This window comes from Carlito syrichta, unplaced genomic scaffold (genome assembly GCF_000164805.1).
Source record: "Carlito syrichta isolate Samal-C Ts95f unplaced genomic scaffold, Tarsius_syrichta-2.0.1 Scaffold314155, whole genome shotgun sequence".
Taxonomy (NCBI): Eukaryota; Metazoa; Chordata; class Mammalia; order Primates; family Tarsiidae; genus Carlito; species Carlito syrichta.
In genome coordinates, this window is record NW_007258251.1 from 349,803 (window position 1) to 374,064 (window position 24,262).

The 24,262-nt window shown below is 37.7% G+C and overlaps 1 protein-coding gene across 2 annotated transcripts in view; it reads right to left on the reverse strand.

The window, feature by feature from the left end:
- The window catches only part of ADAM17 (ADAM metallopeptidase domain 17), a 59,769-nt gene that overhangs the window by 26,755 nt on the left and 8,752 nt on the right, over positions 1-24,262 (reverse strand). For both annotated transcript variants that reach the window (XM_008071191.2, XM_008071192.2), the window contains exons 2-7: positions 20,678-20,810; positions 14,998-15,128; positions 13,274-13,362; positions 7,372-7,540; positions 5,467-5,600; positions 2,259-2,348 (exon numbers count right to left, since the gene is read on the reverse strand). In XM_008071191.2, coding sequence (XP_008069382.1) covers positions 2,259-2,348; positions 5,467-5,600; positions 7,372-7,540; positions 13,274-13,362; positions 14,998-15,128; positions 20,678-20,810 — 746 coding nt within the window. The remainder of the gene's footprint in view (positions 1-2,258; positions 2,349-5,466; positions 5,601-7,371; positions 7,541-13,273; positions 13,363-14,997; positions 15,129-20,677; positions 20,811-24,262) is intronic.

Below are 24,262 nucleotides of genomic sequence, written 5' to 3' on the forward strand. Positions count from 1 at the left end.
AAAAAAAAAAAAAAAAAAAAAAAAAGGGAACAAAGGCTTCTAACTAGTGAGTTAGGGCTAAAGGAGGAAGCCTTGCTAAACTCAGCAGTTTCTGGATATCTACTTCCCTACACCCTGCAGGAAGGGTCCATTCTGGTCTCCTCTTCCACCGAGTGGTAAGCTTACTAGGGCAGACTCTACAGTTTTGGTGGTGCGTGGTCAGTCTGGGATGAACTACTGGAAGACCACCATGATTGTACCTCCAAACCACATCCTCCAATCCATCTTTTATCAGATGTTAAAAAAGCTGACTTTCTATCTCCTATATTCCTCTTAAGTTCTTCAACTGGTTCCAAGTTCCTAAAGCAAAAAGGATCTTTATTTATAGGTCCTCTAAAACTTGAATGTGACACAGCTCTATTTTAAAACAAATAAGGTAGGTTTATATGTATCAATATGAAATCATCTCTAACATATAGTGAAATGTAAAAGCAAGGTGAAAAAGAGCACAGCAGAACACCACTAGGTCAAATACAGACAGGTACATACATATACTGTACATGCATACAACACACAACATGTCTGGAAAAGATACACATGAAACTAGTGACATGAGCATCTTTGGGGAAAAGAACTGGTTTGACAATAAACAGAGGTTATAGAAACTTACTTTTCACTGGTTTTTGTACCATGTGAATATATTATCTATTTAAATAATAACTTAGGTGCAAACCAGTAAAAGACAATGAAAAGGGAAAAAGAATTCTCTCAGTTTTAAATATTATCAAAATTTAACATTTACAAGCATAGTAACAGGATTTCAAAAGTTTTTTAAAAACCCTCTAAAGTCTGTACTATAGAACATATATATGGGGGGACCCCCCCCAAAAATGAGAATTATCTTTTCGAGGACAAATAGGCTTCTCCCACTAGGTAAGTATTCTAGGAAACCACTGGCAACAGCTAGCATTATTGTGAGGCTGCATTTGGCCACAGTAAATTTTTTTTGGAGATTTTTTTCAACACATTTGCCCATTTCATGATGGGTGATTTACAATGGCACCTGCCCACACAGCACTGAGTGTTCAACAGTTTTTGACCAAAACCAGCATGACCCCTGTACCCCCCATCTTCCTACTCACTGGATCTTGCCCTAGGCAATTTTTTGTTTCCCTGGATGAAAAAAGTCCTCAAAGGGAAACGTTTTGCCAAAATGGAAGCGGTAATTAAAAAAAAAAAAAAAACCAGAAGCACCAAAGGCATCAAAAGCAACAAGTTCAAAAAGTGTTTTGAGCAGTGGAAAAAGCGCCTTCTTTGAAGGGGAATGAAGTCTAAACATGTAAGAATAACTATCAATTTTTCATAAATAAATCCCTTTTTTGGGGGGGTTCCCCTCATATAATATGTTCATACAAAGAGTCTAGAAAAAAGAAATAATTCATATAATTTACATATCAAAATGTTTCTCTGTCCATAGTAATACTCAATGTCAGAACGGTCTCTTTAATTAGTCTTGACAATTTGAAAAAACTTTTACTATGAGAAATAATCAAGAGGACATTAATGTATCATTGTTGAACCTATTCTATTAACTGATTACAAGGAATCAGAGGCTATTTGAGAGGAAAGACCTAATAGTTCTGTGTATATAAATACCTTGCAAAAGCACACAGTATTTTTTTTTTTGAGTTGGAGTCTCACTCTGTCACCTAGACTGGAGTGCAGTGGCACGCTCCCGGCCACTGCAACCTTGACCTGCTGGGCTCTGGCAATCCTTCCGCCTCAGCCTTCCAAGTAGCTGAAACTACAGGCATGCGCTACCACGCCCAGCTAATTTTTGATTTATTGTAGAGACAGGGTCTCACCAAGCTGCCTGGGCAGGTCTCAAACCTGCAGTCAGGCAATCCACTCGCCTTGACCTCCCAAAGTGCTGGGATTACAGGCTGAGCCACTGAGTCTGGCAGTACACAGTATTTTTGAGTAAATTTTCTGACTAAGAATTCAACAATATGTGTTAGGAGTCTAACTAAGGCCTTAAGAGAGAGTACAGCAGTATAAAAGGGCTTTCTGCCTAAAATGAACCTAAGAATAGAAAATGTCATAATCTAGAATTCATTAACATCAAAACGACGTACAATTTATCAGAAGAAAAATCACCAGCATTTGAGAATATTTATGATTAATGTTAAAGACAAATTTTGGGGTTCTGAATACAAATGACAACTATGTACATCACATAATTTCACTAAGTAATATAAGCCATATCTATTGATAAATACCTGTTCTATCTGTATTCCATAGCCTTTAAAACCTGCATTGTCCCATGAAGTGTTCCGATAGATGTCATCAACTCTGTCAATTAATTCTATCTGGGTGTATTAAAATACAAAAAAAGACATTATAATGTAGCTCTTCACCACTTTTTGCAATGTAATACAAAATCTACAAGAAACAAAATTCAGTTTAGAAAAAAATGCCATTACAAAAGTTTCTACTATTACAAAACTAGCATTACAATGTTACTCTTTATCATTGATACCTCTTAAAGTATTCCTGGCTCCTAGCCCCAGACTTAAAGGGCTGTTACCAGAATAAAATGATGGTACACTTTACCCCAAATTTCAGGTAATCAACTGCACAAAGAAACAAAATAACAAGTAAATGGTTTCTTAAAACTGTTATTCTAGTCAACTATAAAAAAATGAAATTTACAAGTCAATCAATTTACTTGAAATATAGTTGACCCTTGAAAAATACAGATTTGAACTGCTCAGGTCCACTTATATACAGATTTACTTGCATCTCTGCTACCCCTGAGACAGCAAGACCAACCTCTCCTCTTCCTCCTCCTCCTCAGTCTACTCAACGTGAAGATTACAAGGATATAGGCCTTTATGATGATCCACTTCTACCTAATAAATAGCAAATATATTTTCTTTTCCTTATGGTTTTATTAAAACATTTTCTTTCCTCTAGCTTACTTTATTGTAAGAATATTGTATATATACAAAGAACATACAAAATATGTGTTAATCAACTATGTTATCGGTAAGGTTTCTGGTCAACAATAGACTATTAGTAGTTCAGTTTTCGGGGAATCAAGACTTGTAAGTGAATTTTCGACTGCAGTGAGGAAGTGTCAGGGCCCCTAACCCTCACTATGTTCATGGGTCAACTGTATTCCCTTCTAAGGAGTAGTTCATCTTTACTCTATCTCTTGGCAAGTACCTCAAATGTCTTTCCCAGAAACAGGTAAGGGGCATAACTGCTAATCCTGTTCCCTCAGCCACACCCACAAAGTTCAGCTCTGAGGAATGGGTAAAAAGAGGGTCAGAAGAAATCAGGTTCAATTCAGCAATGCTCTCTCTGTTCTCTGATCTGGAAAGGCTGAGGAAGTAGGGACAGTATAATCACCAAGGATGATTACGTAGGAAAGAACAAAACGCTAATTATCTCTTTTCCTCAAAGAGAACAGTTTATTACCCCAAAACTGGGTAGTTGAAGTTTGTTCCAACAACTGTGAAACAAGTTATAGATCTAAGCAACTACTTTGTGCTAATATAAATAACTGTAAAACAGCACAATTTCTAAGACCAGACCTTTCATTATATTCATATCCATAGTGAACAAAGTAAAATAGAAGAGCCCCTTAATACAAAACCTAGATTAAGAGACAAGCTTTTTCAAGACTCTTGTACTTAGGAATAAGAATCACAGTGACTTCCTATCCTCATAATAAATTCACTTGGCATGGAAGGGAAGGGAGAGAAGGCGAGGGAGGGTATGAATAAAACGGAGAGAATGGGGAAAGCAAGGCAAAGAGAAAGACGTCTTTCTGCACCAGCTCTCGGTTCATGAACAGCTTCATTCTTTAGTCCCTCAATAACATTTTTGGTCAGAGCCAAGTTATCATGACAAATGAGGTCATACTAGCAAAAAAGGTCAATGAAAAATAATTCTCCTAACTTTAAAAATTATAGTTAATGTTTAAAAATCCAGTGTTAGCCAGGCGTGGTGGCTCAAGCCTATAATCCCAGCACTTTGGGAGGCAGAGGTGAGAGGACTGCCTGAGCCTACAGGTTCAAGACCAGCCTGGACAACTTGGCGAGACCTCGTCTCTACAATAAATCAAAAGGTAGCTGGGCATGACGGTACGCATCTGTAGTTCCAGTTAATTGAAAGGCTGAGGAGGAAGGATCACCTGAGCCCAGCAGGTCAAAGCTGCAGTGGCCGTGAGCGTGCCACTGCACTTCATCCTGGGTGACACAGTGAGACTCCAAATTAAAAAAAAAAAAAAAATCCAGCCGGGCTCGGTGGCTCAGCCTGTAATCCCGCGCCTTGGGAGACTGAGGTGAGTAACTGCCTGAGACCACAGGTTCGAGACCTGCCTGGGCAACTTGGCAAGACCTCATCTCTACAATAAATCAAAAAATTAGCCGGACGTGTAGCGCATGCTTGTAATTCCAGCTACTTGGAAGGCTGAGGCGGAAGGATCGCCGGAGCCCAGCAGGTCGAGGCTGCGGTGGCCGGGAGCGGCCGCTGCACTCCAGTCTGGGTGACAGAGTGAGACATCAACTCAAAAAAAAAAAAAAATCCAGTGTTAACATTTCTCAAATCTTTCCTTCATATCCCTTCCATAGAGTTAGTTATGACCATGAAATCCCACCAATATCATGCAGTTAAAGTGCAATGTTAGCTCTTTAGCACAACATGCACAGAAGTGACCCTCCTCTCTGAAATATATATACATAAGCAAAAAAATAAAAATAAAAATACACACGAGTTCATACAAATACATGTTTTTTTTTACTTTGGAGCATACATCCACATATGTGACAGCACAAGTTCACTGCCATTATAGCAGTGGTGTTTTTCAAAGCCCACTTGTATAAAGAAAGAACTTTGGGCGGGGGTAGAGTCCAGGAGGTCTGAGAGGGTTCAGTGCTTCTTTGTCTGCAGTCCCCCTTCTCTCCTACTCCCTCCCCTCACCCTCCATCTCAATAAAATGGTTTAGCCCCCAAAAATAAAAATAGGGGAGGGAAGGTGGGATTGGCAATTGAGGGAAACTGCTAGGGGAGGAGGGGCATACCTCATCAACAAAGGTACCTACATAGTCAATGTTTGTATACCTAACCCTGAACTATACCCCACATCTTTATAATAAAAAAAAAAGAAAAAGAAAGAAAAAAGAAAAAGAACTACTTTATGGCCTCTCGCCAAACATAACCTGCATGAAAATTCTAATGTGCAGAAAATATTCATTCAAAGGTAAGATGGATTTTTACCAATTTGAAGCTATAATTTCCACACTGTAATATATACACCTCAGAGAACAACCCTCAAATTATTTTAGGGAAATAACAGAGTATCTAAATAGATCTGGTTTCATTAAGTTTCAGATTATCACAGCCTCTCTTAAATGGAATTGATTACCCAACCACATGAATTGTTTTTGTCCAACTGCTTGATGCAGTATCAAATACTTACTAAATAATTTGTAGTTGTACTCTCTTCCCCTCTTCCCATGTATTTGTAAAAGCGATGATCTGCTACCACCAATAATTTACACGTGTTCTTCAGGGGATTTGGATCAGCTCTTCTCTTCACCCGATGAACAAGCTCTAATATGAATTTGTATGCACTATTAAATCAAAATTCATCAAAACAAGGAGTTTTTTATAGTAACAATTTAAATCTAGTATATTTTTGAAACATTTATTTGAGCTTAGTATCCCTAAAGGTATCCTGAACAAAAAAACAATTTGGAGGAAGACAGAAAAATGAAAAGTAACATGGTTTTAAAATTGTACAATTCAAGAAAAATGTCTCCTTAATTTTTAAAATACAGAAAAATTTTTTAAGGGCTTAATAACTAAGAATGGTGATACATGCCTATAATCCCAGCACTTTAGGAGATTGAGGCAAGAGGATCGCTTGAGATCAAGAGGCTGACATCAGCCTGGGCAACAGAGTGAGACCCTATCTCTATAAAAAATAAAAAAATTAGCCAGGCATGTTGATGCACACCTGCTACTCTGAAGGCTGAGATGGGAGAATCACTTCACCCCAGGAGTTCAAGGCTGTAGTGAGCCAAGATTGTGCCACTTTACCCAAGTCCGGACAACTAAGCAAGACTGTTTCAAAAAAAAAAAAAAGTGCTGAACAGAGTAGAACAATCACCTATCACTAGACTATGAAGCTAAGAGTCATGTTCTTGTACAGGAAGTTTGCAAATTAACCAAAGTAATGGTAAAAATGTCAACGAGAGAATCACACATCAAAAATTAGTTTGTATTAATAGAATGTTTTATCAAATAATCAAACTGCTTAAAAATTTATATATTAAGGCCAGGTGTGGCTCACATCTGTAATCTCAGCACTTTGGGAAGCCGAGGTGAGAGGACTGCCTGAGCCCACAGATTCAAGACCAGTCTGGGCAAATTGGCGGATCTCATCTCTACAATAAATCAAGAAAAATTAGCCTGTAGTTCCAGCTACTTGGAAGGCTGAGGCGCAAGTATTGCCTGAGCCCTGCAGGTAGAGGCTGTGGTGGCCATGAGCATGCCACTGCACTCCAGCCTGGGCAACAGAATGAGATTCCGACTCAAAAAAAAAAAAAAATTATATATTAAAATGCTAGCAATATTTTCTAAAGTCTTAAAAAAAAAATGAGGACAATAGAACACCTCTCCAAGATTGTTTTCTAAGATGACTATAAATAGATCTGTCCCAAGACTGACAATCTTCTTGTGTTCTAAACAATATATAGATCTTTCTTGCTATCAACTAATTTCTTATAAACTCTAAACACTGTCTTTCAACAGTACTACTTGCAGTCATTTCTAAATACTTCAATTTCCCTTTTCCCCAATCTTCTTTAAAGTCCAATCTTGCCAGGTACAATGGCTCATGTCTGTAATCACTTTGGGAGGTGGAGGTAATAGGATTGCCTGAGCCCAGCCAGGGGTTCAAGATGAGTTTGGGAAACTTGGCGAGACCTCATCTCTATAGTAAATAAAAAAATCAGTCAGGCATGGTGGCACACACCTGTAGTTCCTGCTACTGGAAGGATCGCCTGAGACCAGCAGATAGAGATTGTGGTTGTCATGACTGGGCCACTGCACTCCAGCCTGGGCCACAGAGTGAGATTTCAACTCAAAAACAATTGAAAAAAAGTTCAGTCTTTATTGTTCTCATTATTTTCTAGGGTTTTCCACTCTCAAATTTTAGACAAGAGTTAACTTAAGAATTTCTGGAACAAAACTCTGTTTTCAAGTCAAATACTATAGTTTCTTGATAACCATATTTTTTTTAATCAATTAACCACCATCCTATTGAAGATAGTTGTAATATGTTTGTTTCTTATCTGAAGTATATTTTTTTAAGTCTTACCTTCAGGTGGCTCTCTGTCTACTAGCTCTTTTGGAAGTAATTCTTCCTTATCCATTTTTAAATAACCACATACTTTTGGAGACTGCAAACGTGAAATGTTCTTGATATCTTCTGATTTATAAACTAACATCCTCTTGTCTTGAGTATCATTAATAAATCTCCAAAGCGGCTACAACAGAAAACATCTATGACTGAGATGGAAAAAACAAGAAGTTCTAAAGACTAAACTATTCCAGTATTCTTTGCTTATTCTTAGATACCATTCACTTCTAGGTTACGTAAAATGACTACTCGTTTTACCCAAAATAAATCATTTCAATGTTTACCATTTGGAGTTTCTATGCTGGTAAATACATACACTATTCACTATGATTATTTTATCCATATATGAAAAAAGCACTACACACTTTGCACAAGTTATGAAAACTATTAGAGAAAAACGCGTATCCTTTTCCATTCATTTATCCAAAAGTTTTATGGAATACCTACTGTATACTGGCACTGTTAAAGGTGATGGTGCTTGATAAAGTTTGAATGGGTGTCCCCTCCAAATCTCATGCTGAAATGTGATCCCCAATGTTGGAGGTGGGGCTCAGTGGGAGGTAACCAGACCATGGGCGTAGATCCCGCATGAATGGCTTGGTGCCATTCTCACAGTAATGAGGAATTCTCACTCTATTAGTTCATGCGAAAGTTGGTTGTTTAAAGAGCCTCACACCTCTTTTTCTTGCTTCCACTCTTGCCATGTGGCATGCCTGCTCCTTCTTTGCCTTCCACAGTGACTGTAAGTTTCCTGAGGCCACACCAAAAGCCCAGCAGATGCCAGTGTCATGCAGAAATATGAGCCAAAATAAACCTCTTTTCTTTGTAAACTACCCAGCCTCAGGTTATTTCTCGATAGCAACAAAGAGTGCACTAATACAGTGCTATGGTAATGGAAGTTGGACATTTTGGTTAATGTGCTATTTTCTTTTCTTTTTTTTTTTTTTTTGAGTTGAAGTCTCACTCTGTCATCCAGACTGAAGTGCAGTGGCCGCTCCCGGCCACCGCAGCCTCAACCTGCTGGGCTCCAGCGATCCTTCCGCCTCAGCCTTCCGAGTAGCTGGAACTACAGGCCCGTGCTACCACGCCCGGCTAATTTTTTATTTATTGTAGAGATGAGGTCTCACCAGGTTGCCCAGGCGGGTCGCGAATTTGTGCTATTTTCATTCTAGCTTCTTTAACATTCAGGTATTTGACACATTTTTGTAATACTAGGTTTTATGCATGAGAAAGAACAAACATTTTTATTTTAAAAAAACCAAAAAACTCAAGGCTTGCAACAATATACCTTAAATATATTATTGGTTTTGAGGAAAGCAGTTTTCTAAATATCTTAGGCTGGGCACAGTGGCTCATGCCTGTTTCCTAGCACTTTGGGAGGCCGAGGTGAGAGGGTTACATGATCCCAGTGGTTCAAGACCAGTCTAGGAAACTTGGCGAGACCTCGACTCTACAATAAATAAAAAAATTAGCCAGGCATGATGGCGTGCACCTGTAGTTCCAGCTACTTGGAAGGCTGAGATGGAAAGATCACCTGAGCCCAACATATAGAAGCTGCGGTGGCCGTGAACATGCTACTACATTTCAGCCTGGGAAACGAGTGAGACTCTGACTCAAAAACAAAGAAACAAACAAAAAAACACAAACATCTACATTTACAATGCTGTAAGGCAAAAGTAAATCACAATTAAGGAACTCCAAAGGTTACCCTAGTCACAAGGATATTTTCAGGTTGGTTGGTTGGTTGGTTTTTTCCAAAACAAAGCCATAAGGACACTGGTCTCATCAGAGCCAGTCAATTTCTGGGGAATGTACAGAAAAGATATTATAGAGACATGATATATATTAAAAAGATATTACATATCTTGATCAAGGAAATGCAAATCAAAATCACAATGAGATACCATCCATACCACCAGGATGGATATAATGAAAGACAAAAACCAGTGAGGATATAGAGAAATCCAGAACTCTCATATATGCTGATGAGAATGTAAAATGGTACAGCCACTTTAGAACACAGTCTGGCAGGCCCTCAAAGGTTAAAAATAAAGTTACCGTATGACCTTGCAATTCTGCTCCTAATATATATCCAAGAGAAATGAAAACATATGCCCAGATGAAAACTCATTCACAAATGTTCATAGCAGCATTGTTAATAGCAATAAAATATAACAACCCAAATGTTCATTAACTGATTAGTGAACAAAATGTGGTCTATCCATACATACAAAGGAATACTACATTCAGCAATAAAAATAAATGAAGTACTGATACATGTTATAACATGTATAAACCTTGAAAACATTATCCTAAGTGAAAGAAGCCACACACGAAAAGACCACATATTATATGATTCCACTTATATGAAATGACCAAAATAGGCAAATCTAAAGAGACAGTAGGTTGGTGACTACCTGGAGCTGGGGGACTTAGGGAGAAAAGGGGGAAAGCTAGATAAAGGTATAGGGTTTCTTTCTGGGGTCATAAAAACAATCTAAAATTGACTGTGGTATGACATTTGCATAACTCTATAAATATACTAAAAACTATGCAATTGTACATGTCAAATAAGAGAACGCAAAAAGTGAATTATATCTCAATAAAGCTGTTAAATACACACACGCGTGCGCGCCTTTTGTAATTCATTATATGAAGTAGATTTAAGAAACAATAAGTACAGAATATCAGAGCCAGCAGAGACCTCAAAAGTCAACTAACCCAACACCTGGGTTGCAGGAATCTTCCATATATAGTAAAGCTCATTTGGCCTATGAATAAAAATTTTTCTCTTTTGAGTCAAACATTTCTAAATTCACATTGACTGTTTCCCAGTATTGCCAGTCCAGCACAGAAAAAGCAGGCTTTGTGATTAGAGATACCTGAATTCAGACCTCAACCTTACCTTACTATGTACCTTGGACAAGTAACTTAACCTGAGCATAACTTCTCATATTAGGTAAAGTCGTGATAATACCTAACTTGAAGAGCATGTAAAATCAGATAATCCAATGACCACTATTACTAATAAGCTGCTGGAAAAAAAAACATTTGATAAAAAATGCAATAAAAGGCAGGAAACTTGAATGAATGCTTGATTGGAAAACCAAAAAATCACCTAGGAAGGAGACTCTGAGGATGACTAGAGGTTTTGGCTATGGACAGATTATTATATAATACTGTAGTATTACAATATTTTCTCAATTATGTTACTTTTATTATGGTTGTGTAAAGGAATACCTTTACTTTTATGAGAAGCACACAAAGTACTTAGGAGTGAAGTGTCATGATGTCTGCAGATGATTTTCAAATCATTCAGGAAAAAAATAGAGCAATAAAGCAAACATGACACGTTAGCAGTTGATTAAAGGTTACCAAGTATTTTTTAATCTTTCTGTAAATTTGAACATTTTCAAAACAAAAAATTGGGGAGAAAAAAAATCATCTCACTAAGTTTAATCTAGGCTTATTTATATCAACAGTAAGCTATAGTAAAATCAGTGATAGTTTAAAATATTTCATGATGATGTGTTAAAAATAAGATATATACATCTTCCTGCTCACTTATAAGTCTAAGATTTTCATGCAAATGATAATAATTTATATATCAAGGCAAGTAAAAATAAGATTTACTCAATAAAAAATATGAAAATTACCATTCTAAGTTATAAACCACTTTCTAAATTAAAAATTATTAATATGATACAAAAATTCCTCAAGAAAATTGATGAGCTTATTTTTAAAGTAAACATCTGCAGTGAATTATTAATTACTTAGTAAAACAAAGTTCGGATGGAAACAGAATTCCTAATTCTCCAAAAGCATATATTTGAAAAAAATGAGGAATCTGTGCAAATTTAACTTGGATCCTAGATGTATGCATTTTAATTTAATAGATTAATCTAAGGAAATAAGCACACATATGCACTGTGGCAAAAACAATTGGTGTGCATTTACCACACAGTTTTTCTGAGCTCAAAAGATGACTATCTTTCCCAGCCTCCTTTTGTAGTAGGTCAGAGACAAAGCAATCTAGAATGTGGATGGAAGGCCACTTCCAAGCCCGGCCTGAACAACATCCTGTGTGATTTTCTAGCTGTCTGGTTCCTTTCTGTGGCAACCACAGAAGACATGCGTCCCAAAGTCAAAGTCACAGGGTAGAGGAAGACTACCTAATTCACATCAAGCCTTAAGGAGAGTAAGAAACAAACCTTTGTTGTATTAAGCTACTGAGATGTGAGAGTTTATCTGAGGTCCTGGCACAACCTAGACAGAGCTTTCTATAGTTTCCTCATTTAACTTCCCAAACTGTTGCCTATCACCCAGATTATTCCAACTAAATATAAGCATCAAAAGTTGTGCCCAAGGCTATTCACTACAGGACTTTTTATTTCAAAAACTAGAAAAAACAAGTGAGCACTAATGGAAGATTCATTAAATAAGTGGTGCTGAGCCCAGCACATCGAGGCCGCAGTGGCTGTGAGCGTGCCACTGCTCTCTAGCCTGGGAGACAGAGTGAGACGCGAACTCAAAAAAAGAAAAAAAAACTATTTTCTGAATTTGGTAATGAACATCTGTTTTTAAAATAAACGTTTTTTTAAAAAATGAATTGATTTGAAAAAACAGGCAAATTTAAGATACCCCAGTGATTGATCTGCCTATTCTAGAATGAATGCATTTATAGTATTACCTCCTTGACTTTGTACTAAATTTCTGACTCTTTCTGCTAAGCTAGACTCCTCAAACATCGAAGTTAAATAGTTTAAATGACTGGGGGGGGAGGAATAGTTTAAACAACAACAAACCATAACATACTACAAGATTCATTTTTCACAAAGATGGATAGACAAAAGTCATGTTGTCTGGATTTTTTTTTGAGTTGGAGTCTCACTCTGTCACCCAGACTGGAATGCAGTGGCATACTCCCGGCCACCGCAGCCTTGACCTGCTGGGCTCCAGTGATCCTTCCGCCTCAGCCTTCCAAGTAGCTGAAACTCCAGGCGTGCGCTACCACGTCCGGCTAATTTTTTGATTTATTGTAGAGATGAGGTCTCGTCAAGTTGCCCAGGCGGGTCTTGAACCCGCGGGCTCAGGCAATCCACTCACCTCAGCCTCCCAAAGCGTGGGATTACAGGCTGAGCCACGGAGCCCGGCTGGATGTTATTAAATGCCTAGTATTTATAGCACCAGCACCCAGTCTTACCCATAAATCAGCACTCAAATATACTTGAAAAGTTCATTTTGACCAACCTTAATCACAGTTTTCAGGTGATCTGTTTCAGTGCTATCGTCACTACCCACAGTATTTGCATTTTCCAAGAAACACAGAATCAACTTCAGTCCACAAATATGTAGCAAATGTTTTGTTTTCTAGACTAGTATATGATAGATGGATATGTCTTACATAAATGTAGCTACTTTGATCTTGCTTTCTACTGCTTCTTCTTCAATGGAAGAGTGGATGCAGTCTGAGTTTCCTATAGTTTCTTCTTCTAATTTTTCAGACTATGAACTATCACCTTTTACTGATCTAACATTTTCTGATGTCCAACAGAGAAAGGGAGAAATGGAAAAAATCAGACTTTACCTGCATCTTTGAGGATGTTTTCTCTTCCACCTCTCATGCAACTCTCAATTATGGCATTTTAAAATATAGGATGCATCTTAAGATAGATTTTTAGAGATGTAAAAAATATTACTCATTTTTAAAAAATTTACTTTTGTGGTTAAAAAAACTTTTTAAATACAAAGAGAAAAAAATAAGTGTAATTACTTTTCACCTTTGCCATCTTAAAATAATAGAGAAGCTTTTTAAAAATCAGAGATATAAACTAGAGAAAAAATTCATGTGTAGATTTACCTCCATGTTATATTCTGTGCCATCTGTGTTGATTCGTATGGTAACATCATCATCTCCTATGTGGGCTAGAACCCTAGAGTCAGGCTCACCTTAACAGGAAAAAAAAGACTATTTTTATTATTTAAAAATATACATATCAAATAATAAACTATGCACTACTATCAATAAAAATCAACCAAACCCTTCACCAGAGCAGAACCTAGGTCCTGTGAGAGCTCTGGAACCAAGAAACAAAAGCACAGAAAAGCAGCTAGATAATTCTCACTTCCTAAGATGCAGCCTCCAGTCTAGTTCATTCAGTCTAGTTCTATACCTTTTCCAAAACAAACAAAACTGCAGATTTTCTTCTGGAACAACTTTATCTACTTCTAGGTAAGGAATTATTAAGAGAAGAGAGAAAGAATGATTTAAAATGTACAGGCCTTTGAACTATACTATTTGGAGATTTCAAGGCCACTTCTTTTTTCATATTGTAAAAAAAAGGTCAAAAAGTAAACTGCAACTGCTTGCTAGATATATTTTCTCAAATAAATACATAATAGGATCATAAAGTAAATTATTTTATATCTTAGCCTCTCTGTCTAAAATCTCATAAAGACTACAATCTTTGCTGAAGACAAGAGAAGGTTAAATTCTTATCACTTGAGAGGAAATTAACCCTTTGTACTTGGATGTCCCCTCTGAGGGGGACAATGTAAAGCCAGCAAACCACTTGGATGTCTCCTCTCTGGGTACATAAAGAAATTGCTGGTGATTATACAGGACAAACTTATGCTAGACCAAATTTTTCAAAAATATATGTTTCCTTGAAGTTTTCCGTTCAAATTGCACAAAAAAGCAAATTAAAAAATGGAATATATATTAAGAGATACATTTTTTAAAAATCAGTTGGCATTACATAGAAAGAGAGTGTTGTGCTTTCACAGTGCACAGATTGGACAATAAATTACACATTATTAATGTGGGAGGAAGAAAAAAAGACTGCATTGTCTGCTGGAACAGAAAAACACCAGGTGGAAGACATCAAACAAATTACTATTACACAACATGTATCAATGAATCCACAATGCATGTCAGTGACCATTTTGCACGTTACCACACATTAGAAAGCTATAAGATATAAAATATTGATTTTTTGTAATAAGTTCCTCAATGTCCAAAATTCCATTGTAAGCCAAATATCTTTTTTTTAAAGATTAGAAAATATAGTTTGTTTAAAAGTAAATTAGAGAGAGAGTAAAAGAGAAAGAAAGATTCACCTTCCCAAGGTAGAGGAGGGGGATCAAAGCCAGGAAGCCTGGTGACAGCCATAACTCAAAGAGCACATGGCGGCCACACCAGAGTCTAGCAAGGCAAATGGCCTGTAAGTCAAATATCATTACAATAAAATATTTGGTTCCAACTCTAGACTTTTCACATGAAGTGATTCGTTTTTCACTACAGTGCAGTTGAGTTACTGGTAGGTGATCCACGAGATGTCTCCGAGTGCAAAAGGTTAATGTTAACCATTAAACCAGCCAGCCAGTATGACATGCGAGGTAAAACCCATTTCCTCCTGTTAGAATGTTTCTGCTTCCAATCTTAAATTGTCCAAATAAAACAGTCAAAGAATAGCACTTCTATGTTACCCCTTCTCCCCACCCACCAAAAAGAAGATGCAATAAAGTTAGATTTGGAGACCTAACATCCCAGATACAAGTGCAAACAAGTAGCTCCATACTAACCAACCACGTGTCCACTGAAGAAATCCTGCCATTTGACAGCATACTCGCTTTCATCTTTACCATCTACTACCACGACTTTGAAATTTTGTGAAAAGCGTTCAGTACTTGATGTCAGGTATAGTTTAAAATGCCTAAAGAAAAAAACACATTCATATTTTACTCTCAGCACATAAAGACTCAAAAAGTGTATGCATTCATCTTTCCATAAAACTCTGAAGAATAAGGAAAAATACACAGGTGGTAGTTAAGTTGGAGTCCTGCTTATTTCAAAAATTTATTACTAATGACTAACATTATTATATACCACTTACTGAAAACCTACTCAGTGTTAGGTACTTTGTATATGTTATATCTCTACTTCACACAAATAAAAACTGAGGCCGACACAGTTAGTAAATGATGAAATTGGAAAATGAACTCGGTTTATTTCAAAACTCTGTACTATGCTAGTTTTAGCAATCAAGCTGGGTGGACTATGGGAAAATTTTTACCGATCTGCAAAATTAATAAATGCTTTCTACATTGAAAGTATTCACGTTTTGTATCTTCTCAGAAGAATATGGAAAAAATTAATCCACAATTACCATTAGAAAAATAAATACAAAGTATCCAAGACAGATATTAAATATACACTCCAGTTCTTTAGTTGATTCAACATTCTTTTTGTTTTCTACAACATTCAGTTCTGACATAAAAACTGGGAGTGGTAAGCAAGACTTTTCCAACTATCATTTACGGATCCCTTTCAACGTGCCTATGAACACCAAATACAAAGAAAGGCATGTTATTCATCTCAGCCACAGAAGCAAATTTTGTCTGCTGTAATGTTGAAAATATGAAATGTTACTTCCCCATGGGTTTGCATAAGTCTTTAAACTGCCAGGAAGAAATCTAGACTGGAACTGTCTCCATGGCAACAAATATTTTTAACTTTTTGAGCACAACAAGTATAATTTTAGTTTGCTTGTGGTTTTCTAATGGTCAGAGGGAATGAGACACAATAGAGCATTATTTCATAAAAGCTAGGAACAGTTTCTCCTGCTATCCTAAAACATATCTTCCTACACACTTACAGTTATGATTTCTCCCCTTCACCTATGTTGAGAACATTGAAAATAAAAGTATCTCTATTATAAATGCTTTATTATTCAGTTGTAAAGTTCTCTATGAGTTGCAATATTACTTTTTCTTTTTTTTTTTGAGTTGGAATCTCACTCCGTTGCCCAGACTGGAGTGCAGTGGCCGCTCCGGGCCACCGCAGCCTCGACCTGCTGGGCTCCGGCGATCCTTCCACCTCAGCCTTCCAAGTAGCTGGAGCTACAGGCGTGAGCTACCACGCCCGGCTAATTTTTTTTTTTATTTATTGTAGAGTTGAGGTCTTGCCAAGTTACCCAGGCGGGTCTCAAACCCCCAGGCTCAGGTAATTCACTCACCTCAGCCTCCCAAAGCAAGGGATTACAGGCTGAGCCACCGAGCCCGGCCAATATTACTTTTTCTTAATGTTCTTTCTAGAAAAATCACTGGAGTTACATTTTTCATCTCCCACATTGAGAATATGCTTTATAGTAAAGATTAAAGTGATGACAAAATTCATGTTTTCTGATTTTCCAACTTTAGCTTTTGAGCTATGAAACCTCTAAAAGGATATGTCAGTCAAAATTTTGTTTATTTTATCCACCTCAAGTTATGGGAAGTAATTTACTTACAGATTTCTTTAACATTTTCATGACTGTTTTTGACTTTCAATTTGAGGATTTATAGTGACTACAGACTAGTGCTTAGAGCCTGAATTTAACATTCTTTTCCTATCCATTTTTAACAGTTCACTGAGTCAAGTATATCACTTTCATTTCTCTACCAGTTCTAGACCACCTCAAATAATCCGAGATACTTCACTTTTAGGAGGAACATACAACTTTTTCCAAAAAATTCTGACATTATCAAAAAATTATCAAAACAATACATGCAGTTTTTTCATTAATTTGGAATATTTATTGATTCATAACAGAGAAAATTTAACTCATAAGGCAAATTTTAAAGTTTATTTTTTTCTTAAAATCACTTTAACTTGTCATTCAATCTCTAGCATTTCCATGCTCTCTCAATCTCTACTAGTCACATCCAAATTTAACATGATGATCCTGGTTTAAATCACTTTGCCTTTCACTGTTTTCTAAAAACAGAATCTTCTCATTTACCACCGTCACCAAATAATGGGAGCCTTCACACAGGTAAGTTCAGCCCTGATACAAACTGATCATTTCAGTTACTTCAGTTTTGTTTTGTTTTTTCTTTTTAAGCTTTAATAACACAATATGATAGAGAGGAAAGGTTACATGGGCTTTGGAGTCTAGCAAACTTGGCTCAAATCCTTCCTCCACCATTTACTCACTGTTTGACCCTGGCCTTCATCTCTGAACCTAAGTATTTCTCTACAGTTGAAAATAATCTCACCCACTAACTAAATGGTTTTGAAGGTTAAATGAAATAACAGATTTTAAAGAACCTGGTACAAAACTCTTTAGACTGTTAGACACATTTCGCATTAGACATGCAAGATGGAAACCATAAAATGAATTACAAACTCCCCTGCTTCATTACACAGAGAGAAGATAACAAGTAGATATTGTTTAACATTATCTTAATAAATCAATGTCATTTATGAAACACAAACAAGAATTATGTAAGGCTATGGAAATATTTTTCCCTTGAGTAAGGAATCCACAGGCCACTTCAAATTTAACTTCAAAAGCAACCCAGAAAACTAAATTTAAGTTGTTTTCATTTAATTGTTTCCTCCTTCTTCCCTTGTTCCTATTCATTTCTTCTTACTATATCTACTCATCTTCACCAAACTCTTTAACAGTACAGCAGAAATAATACATGTTTGGGGAGTCAGAACTTTTAAAAAATCCTTTATCTGCCATTTACTGGCTGAGAGATGCTAGACAAGGTACTAATCTCTCCAAGTCTCGATGATTTTCTTTTGTCTTGGCCTTAGAAAAAGGGAACAACAACATCTATGCAGAGTATGGTTCCAACTGGAGATAAATTATGCAAGGTGCCTAGTAAATTACAAAAAATAGGCAAATGATGAACCGGAGTTATTATTATTATTATTCCTCTGCTCAAATGTGCTGTAGTTGAAAGCTAAATAACCAATATTGTAATATTTTAACATAACAAAAAAGAAGCTATTCAAAATTAACCTAAGGATGATGGCAATAGCTAGGAAAAATTAAAATATAGTACCAAAAATTTTGTATAAAGTATCCATAACATGGGCAGTAATGGACCAATTTCCTTAATATACTAAGCACTATTACAATTTAACAGCCAAAAAGACAAATCCAATAAAAAATGGTCAAAGGATATGAAAATGCAGTTCATAGAAAAATAAAACAAATACTTTATAAACATGCTTAATTTCACACAAAATGAAATCAAAACAACTATAAGATACCACGCCCTCAGCCAGGCTCAGTGGCTCAGCCTGTAATCCTGCGCCTTGGGAGGCTGAGGTGAGTAGATTGCCTGAGCCCGTGGGTCGAGACCCGCCTGGACAACTTGGCGAGACCTCATCTCTACAATAAATCAAAAAATTAGCCGGGCGTGGTAGCGTGCGCCTGTAGTTCCAGCTACTTGGAAGGCTGAGGCAGAAGGATCGCTGGAGCACAGCAGGTCGAGGTTGCAGTGGCCGGGAGCAGCCACTGCACTCCAGTCTGGGCCACAGAGTGAGACTCCAACTCAAAAAAAAAAAAGATACCATGCCCTCTCAGAGGAGTGAAAGTAAAAGACTGACAAAACCTAGTATTGACAAAAGTCACAGGACACAGGTAAACTCATACATTGCTGCTGGAATAATAAATTACCTCTCTTTGGGAGAAACCACAGCAATATTAATAAATATTTATAGTATACATATACTTGACAACCCAATAATTCTCCTCCTAGGAATGCTTCCTATAAAACACCTACACAAGGTATATATTTACAAAGATATTCACTGGATTATTGTTTGTCACAGGAAAAAAACATCACTTTGGTTAAACAATATCCATCTGTAAGGTATTAGTGTTAGGTATTGTTACAATTCTTACAATAGGAATATTTATGCAACTGCTTAAAATGAGTAAACTGGGCCAGGCGCGGTGGCTCAAGTCTGTAATCCCAGCATTTTTGACAAGGCGAGAGGATTGCCTGAGCCCGGGGGTTCGAGACCAACTTGACAAGGTCTCATCTCTACGATAAAAGATTATATTTAGTACACAGTTAGTGGTTCTAAAGTATTACCAAAAATGTAAGGTATTACATTTTATTTATTTATTTTATTTTTTTGCATTGGAGTCTCACTCTGTCACCCAGGCTGAAGTGCAGTGGCACGTTCATAGTCACCGCAGCCTCGACCTGCTGGGCTCAGGCCATCCTTCCACCTCAGCCTTCCAAATAGCTAGAACTACAGCCACGTGCCACCCACACCTGGCTAAATAAGCATTTCATTTAAATTTTTTTTAGAATTTTATAAACATTATTACCACCATTAATACCTTTGGAACACCCACTTACTTTTTATTTTTTACTTTGTTTTATTTAATTAATTATGTTGATTTGGAGTTTCACTCTGTCGCTCAGGCTGGAGTACAGTGGCATGCTCAAGGACACTGCAGCCTCGACCTGCTGGGCTCAGGTGATCCTTCCACCTCAGCCTTCCAAGTAGCTGGCACTATAGGCACGCACCACCATACCCAGCTAATTTTTTTATTTATTGTAGAGATGAGGTCTCGCCAAGTCACCTTGGTTGGTCTCGAACCCATGGGCTCAGGCAATCCTCTCACCTTAGCCTCTCAAACTGCTGAGATTATAGAAGTGAGCTACCATGTCTGGTCACTTTATTTTTTTTTTTGAGTTGGAGTCTCACTCTTTGTCACCCAGGCTGGAGTACAGCGGCACGTTCACGGCCACCACAGCCTCAAACTGCTAGGTTTAGGCAATCCTTCTGCCTCAGTCTTCCAAGTAGCTGGAACTACAGGTGCACACCACCATGCCCAGTTCGTTTTTTTGTATGTGTGATTTACTGTAGAGACAAGGTCTCACCAAGTTGCCCAGGCTGGTCCCGAACCCCCATGCTCAGGCAATTCTCACTTTGATTTCCCAAAGTGCTGCGATTACAGGCTGAGCCACCACGCCCAGCCTTATTTTTTAAGTTGGAGTCTCACTCTGTTGCCCAGGCTGAAGTGCAGTGGCACGCTCATGGCCACCACAGCCTCAATCGACTGGGCTCAGGCAATCCTTCAGTCCCAGCCTTCCAAGCAGCTGGAATTACAGGTATACACCATAACACTCAGCTAGTTTTTTTTATTTATTGTATAGATGAGGTCTCACCGAGTTGCCCAGGCTGGGTTCGAACCCCTGGGATCAGGCAATCCTCTCGCCTCCACCTCCCAAAGTGCTGGGGTTACAGGCATGAGACACCACGCCCGGCTCCATTTACTTTTTAAAATACTCATCAGTATGAATTTTAGAATAGGCATTATACTATATAAGAATCATGACAGAATATATCAATTACAAATCTTTAAAATGTAATTTCCTATGATTTCAAAGAAACCTTTATTTTTCTGCTTTTTCCAAACCAAGCCCCTGACCTTCCCAACATTATTCTGTGAATAATTCAAATTACCTTTTTAATGCTGAAAAAGTTAGCAGTGTCTCTACATGTGTCGAGGCTTGTAGATCTCTTTTTCTTACCGAGTGCTGCTGGATATTGGATAAGGAGAGGATATCGTAGTCTGAGAGCAAAGAATCAAGCTTCTCTGAAATAAAGGTAAAACAGGCATCAGCATCTAAACCTACTAACCAACTGCAATATTACTAAAACGAGAATGCCAGGCAATAAATCCTTCCTGAAGCGATGCATTAAGAAGTGCCCAATACAAACTATATATCACTTTTCATCAACAGAAGCTCTGCTGCTTCCTCTAAAATCAGGAGAAATTTAGAAGACAATTTGGGTGACTTGAGTTCTTTAAAAACTGTCTAACACCAGGCATGGTGGTTTACGCCTATAAACCCAGCACTTTGGGAGGTCAAAGAGGGAGGACTACTGCTTGAACCCAGAAGTTCGAGATTAGTCTAGGTAACATAGTGAGACCTTGTCTCTACAAAAATAAAAAAATTAGCCAGGCTATGTTGGAATATACCTGGAGTCCCAGCTACTCGGGAGGCTGAGGTGGAAGGATTGCCTAAGCCAATGAGGTTGAGGCTGTGATGGAGCCACTGCACTCTAACAGAAACCCCAATACCCAACACACACACACACACACACACACACACACACACACACACACACACACACACACACACTCTCTCTCTCTCTCTCTCTCTCTCTCTCTCTCTCTCTCTCTAAAAATATCTGAGCTGATGCTTTCCTTCTCTTTCAACAAATATCACTGCTATGGTATTCAAAGTCATTGCAATGAACTTGGAATGTTCTCAAAATACAGCAGCAGAAGCTTAAAACACAAATTTATTGCTACACAAAGAAAGTTTTATTAGTAGCAGGAGTATTATTTTTTGAGTCTGAGCCTCACTCTGTCACCCATCCTGGAGTGCAGTGGCATGCTCACAGCTACCGCAGCCTCCACCTGATGAGCTCAGGCAATCCTTCTGCCACAGCCTTCCAAGTAGCTGGAACCACAGGCACACGTCACCACTCATGGCTAAATTTTTACTTATCGTAGATACGAGGTCTTATCACGCTGCTCAGGCTGGTCTCGAACCCCTGAGCTCAGGCAATCCTCTCATCTCCACCTCCCAAAGTGCTGGGATTACAGGTGTGAGCCACCATGTCCAGCCACAAAGACAGTTTTAAAAGAAAGATTCTCACTCATATGTGGGAGCTAAAAATGGATCACGTGGAAGTAGAGAGTAGAATGGTGTTTACCAGGGGCTGAGAAGGAAAGGGGAGAAGGGGAGAGGAAGAGAAAATGGTTACAGAGTACAAAAATACAGTCAAACAGAAGGAGTAAGTTCTAGTATTTGATAGTAAGTAAGGAAGTTATGGTTAACAATAATTTATTGTATATTTCAAAATAGCTAGAAAAGATTTGTTATGTTCACAACACAGAGAAAAGATAAATGTTTGAGATGATGGCTATCCCAATTACCTTGATTTAATCATTACACATGGTATACAGGTATCAAAATATCACATTTACCCCCAAAATATGTGCAATACATCAATAAATAATTTAAAATAAAACAAAAAGAGAAATTAAGTGAATTTAAACATGCCACTACCAAGACACACTGGTCTTTCCCAAGCCCTTTCCACGCTCTAGCCCTCTCATCCTAACTGGCTCCCAAAATGCTGGCAATCAGACCTTTACCTGCCACAGTAATGTGGAAATTTGACAATCTCTAATGAAAGATCTAAGATTCTGAAATCGAAAGTTTGCCAAAAGAAAGCTCCCACATAAAAAACTAAAAGGAAACCCAATACTTTTCTCCTTCACCTTCTCTTAAATACCCTCCATTCGTCACTCAGGCACTGCTCTAAGTGTTAAAAAACAGCATGAACAGAACGAAGGCCTTTTCTAACACAGCACTCACTTTAGCGCAGGAGAAAGACAATAGGAAAGAAAATATGTCAATGTTGTGGACATTAAAGATAAAAGAGAGAATGGGAAAGACTAGTTTATGAGAGAGGTCAAAAAAGGAAGTGTCTCACTGTTATGTAATATTTAAGCAAACCTGAAGAAAGCAAGGGGTAGGCATGCTCTTATCTGATAAAAGTAAATTTAATCAAAATTCATTCAAGGTTCTAACTCAAAATCAAATAAAGTGGCAGCAAATTTCACATTTGCCAGATATCACTCATTTTCTCTTACTGAAATTTCCTTTTAAAACTTAATACAGGCTGGGCGCAGTGGCTCATGCCTGTAATCCATTACTTTGGGAAGGCCAAGGCAAGAAGATTGCTTAAACCCAGAAGTTCTAGACCAGTCTAGGCAACAAAGCAAGACCTTGTCTCTACAAAAATTAATTAATTAATTAACTAAATCCAGAGGGGGCTGGACACAGAGGATCATGCCTGGAATCCCAGTGCTTTGGGAGGCCAGCGCAGAAGGACCCCTTGAGGCCAGGAGTTCAAGACCAAACATGACCTCTCCTCCCTCTGAATTTTAAAGCCCTTTGTTTGCAACTTTCTTATGGACCTTTCTCATTATGATATACTTGTCTTATCTCATAAACAGATTATGAAAGGGCCAAAAGAAAGCTATGGTTTATTCATCACAGTATCCTTACATCTCACAACACTCAGTAAAGAACCTTGCACACAGCACTCATATGTTCACAAACTGCATGAATTCTCAATGCTGAGACGCCAATACAATCCTTCAGCTTCCCTGATACAAGTTGGTACATGAACTCAGTTTCATTCAAGATCATAATCACTGCTACTGACTTAGAAACTTAACCTCAATACTGCAGTCTCATTGTCAATAACACAGGCCAGAAGTTCTCAAGTGTAGAACTTTGATGCCCACACCAGTACCATCACCATCACCTGGGACTTTTTAGAAATGCACGTATTCAGGTCTCCCTTCTGACCCAGTCAATCAGAAATCCTCCCAATGGGGTTCAGTAATCTGTGTTTAACAAGTCTTCCAGGTGATTCTGATGCATACTCAAGTTTGAAAACCACTGAACTAAGCTAAAGTAAGGAAACAGCTGAAAGGAAAGAAAAAGCCTTTCAGCACAAAGATGTTCATTATTCAGCCTTGCATTATTTTTAAGAACAAAAACCAGAAACAAGATAAATAACCAAAAAACAGTTGGATAAGTTATAGCACTTCTAATACAGGGAAGAAGTTTCTCTATATTTCCCTATGCTGTTTATGTCAGATTTTTAAGAACATGGGAAAATAATCTGCTATGATGTTAAATAAGCAAAGACAGACTTAAAAACTAGTCCTACTGTATAATTTTAATTATATATAAAAATAGGCCTAGAAAAAATAAGCACAAATAGTAACATCTGGTTATTTGGGGTGTATTTTTTATAATAAGCACATTTTTCATGGAGTTTTCTAAAGAACTTAAAAATATTTAACTATTTGTTTCCATTGCTATTTATTCTCTTTAATTACTGGAGAACTCAGGCACGGTACAGTGGTTCATGCCTGTAATCCCAGCGCTTTGAGAGACCAAGGCAGGAGAATTGTCTGAGCCTAGGAGTTTGAGACCAGCTTGGGCAACACAA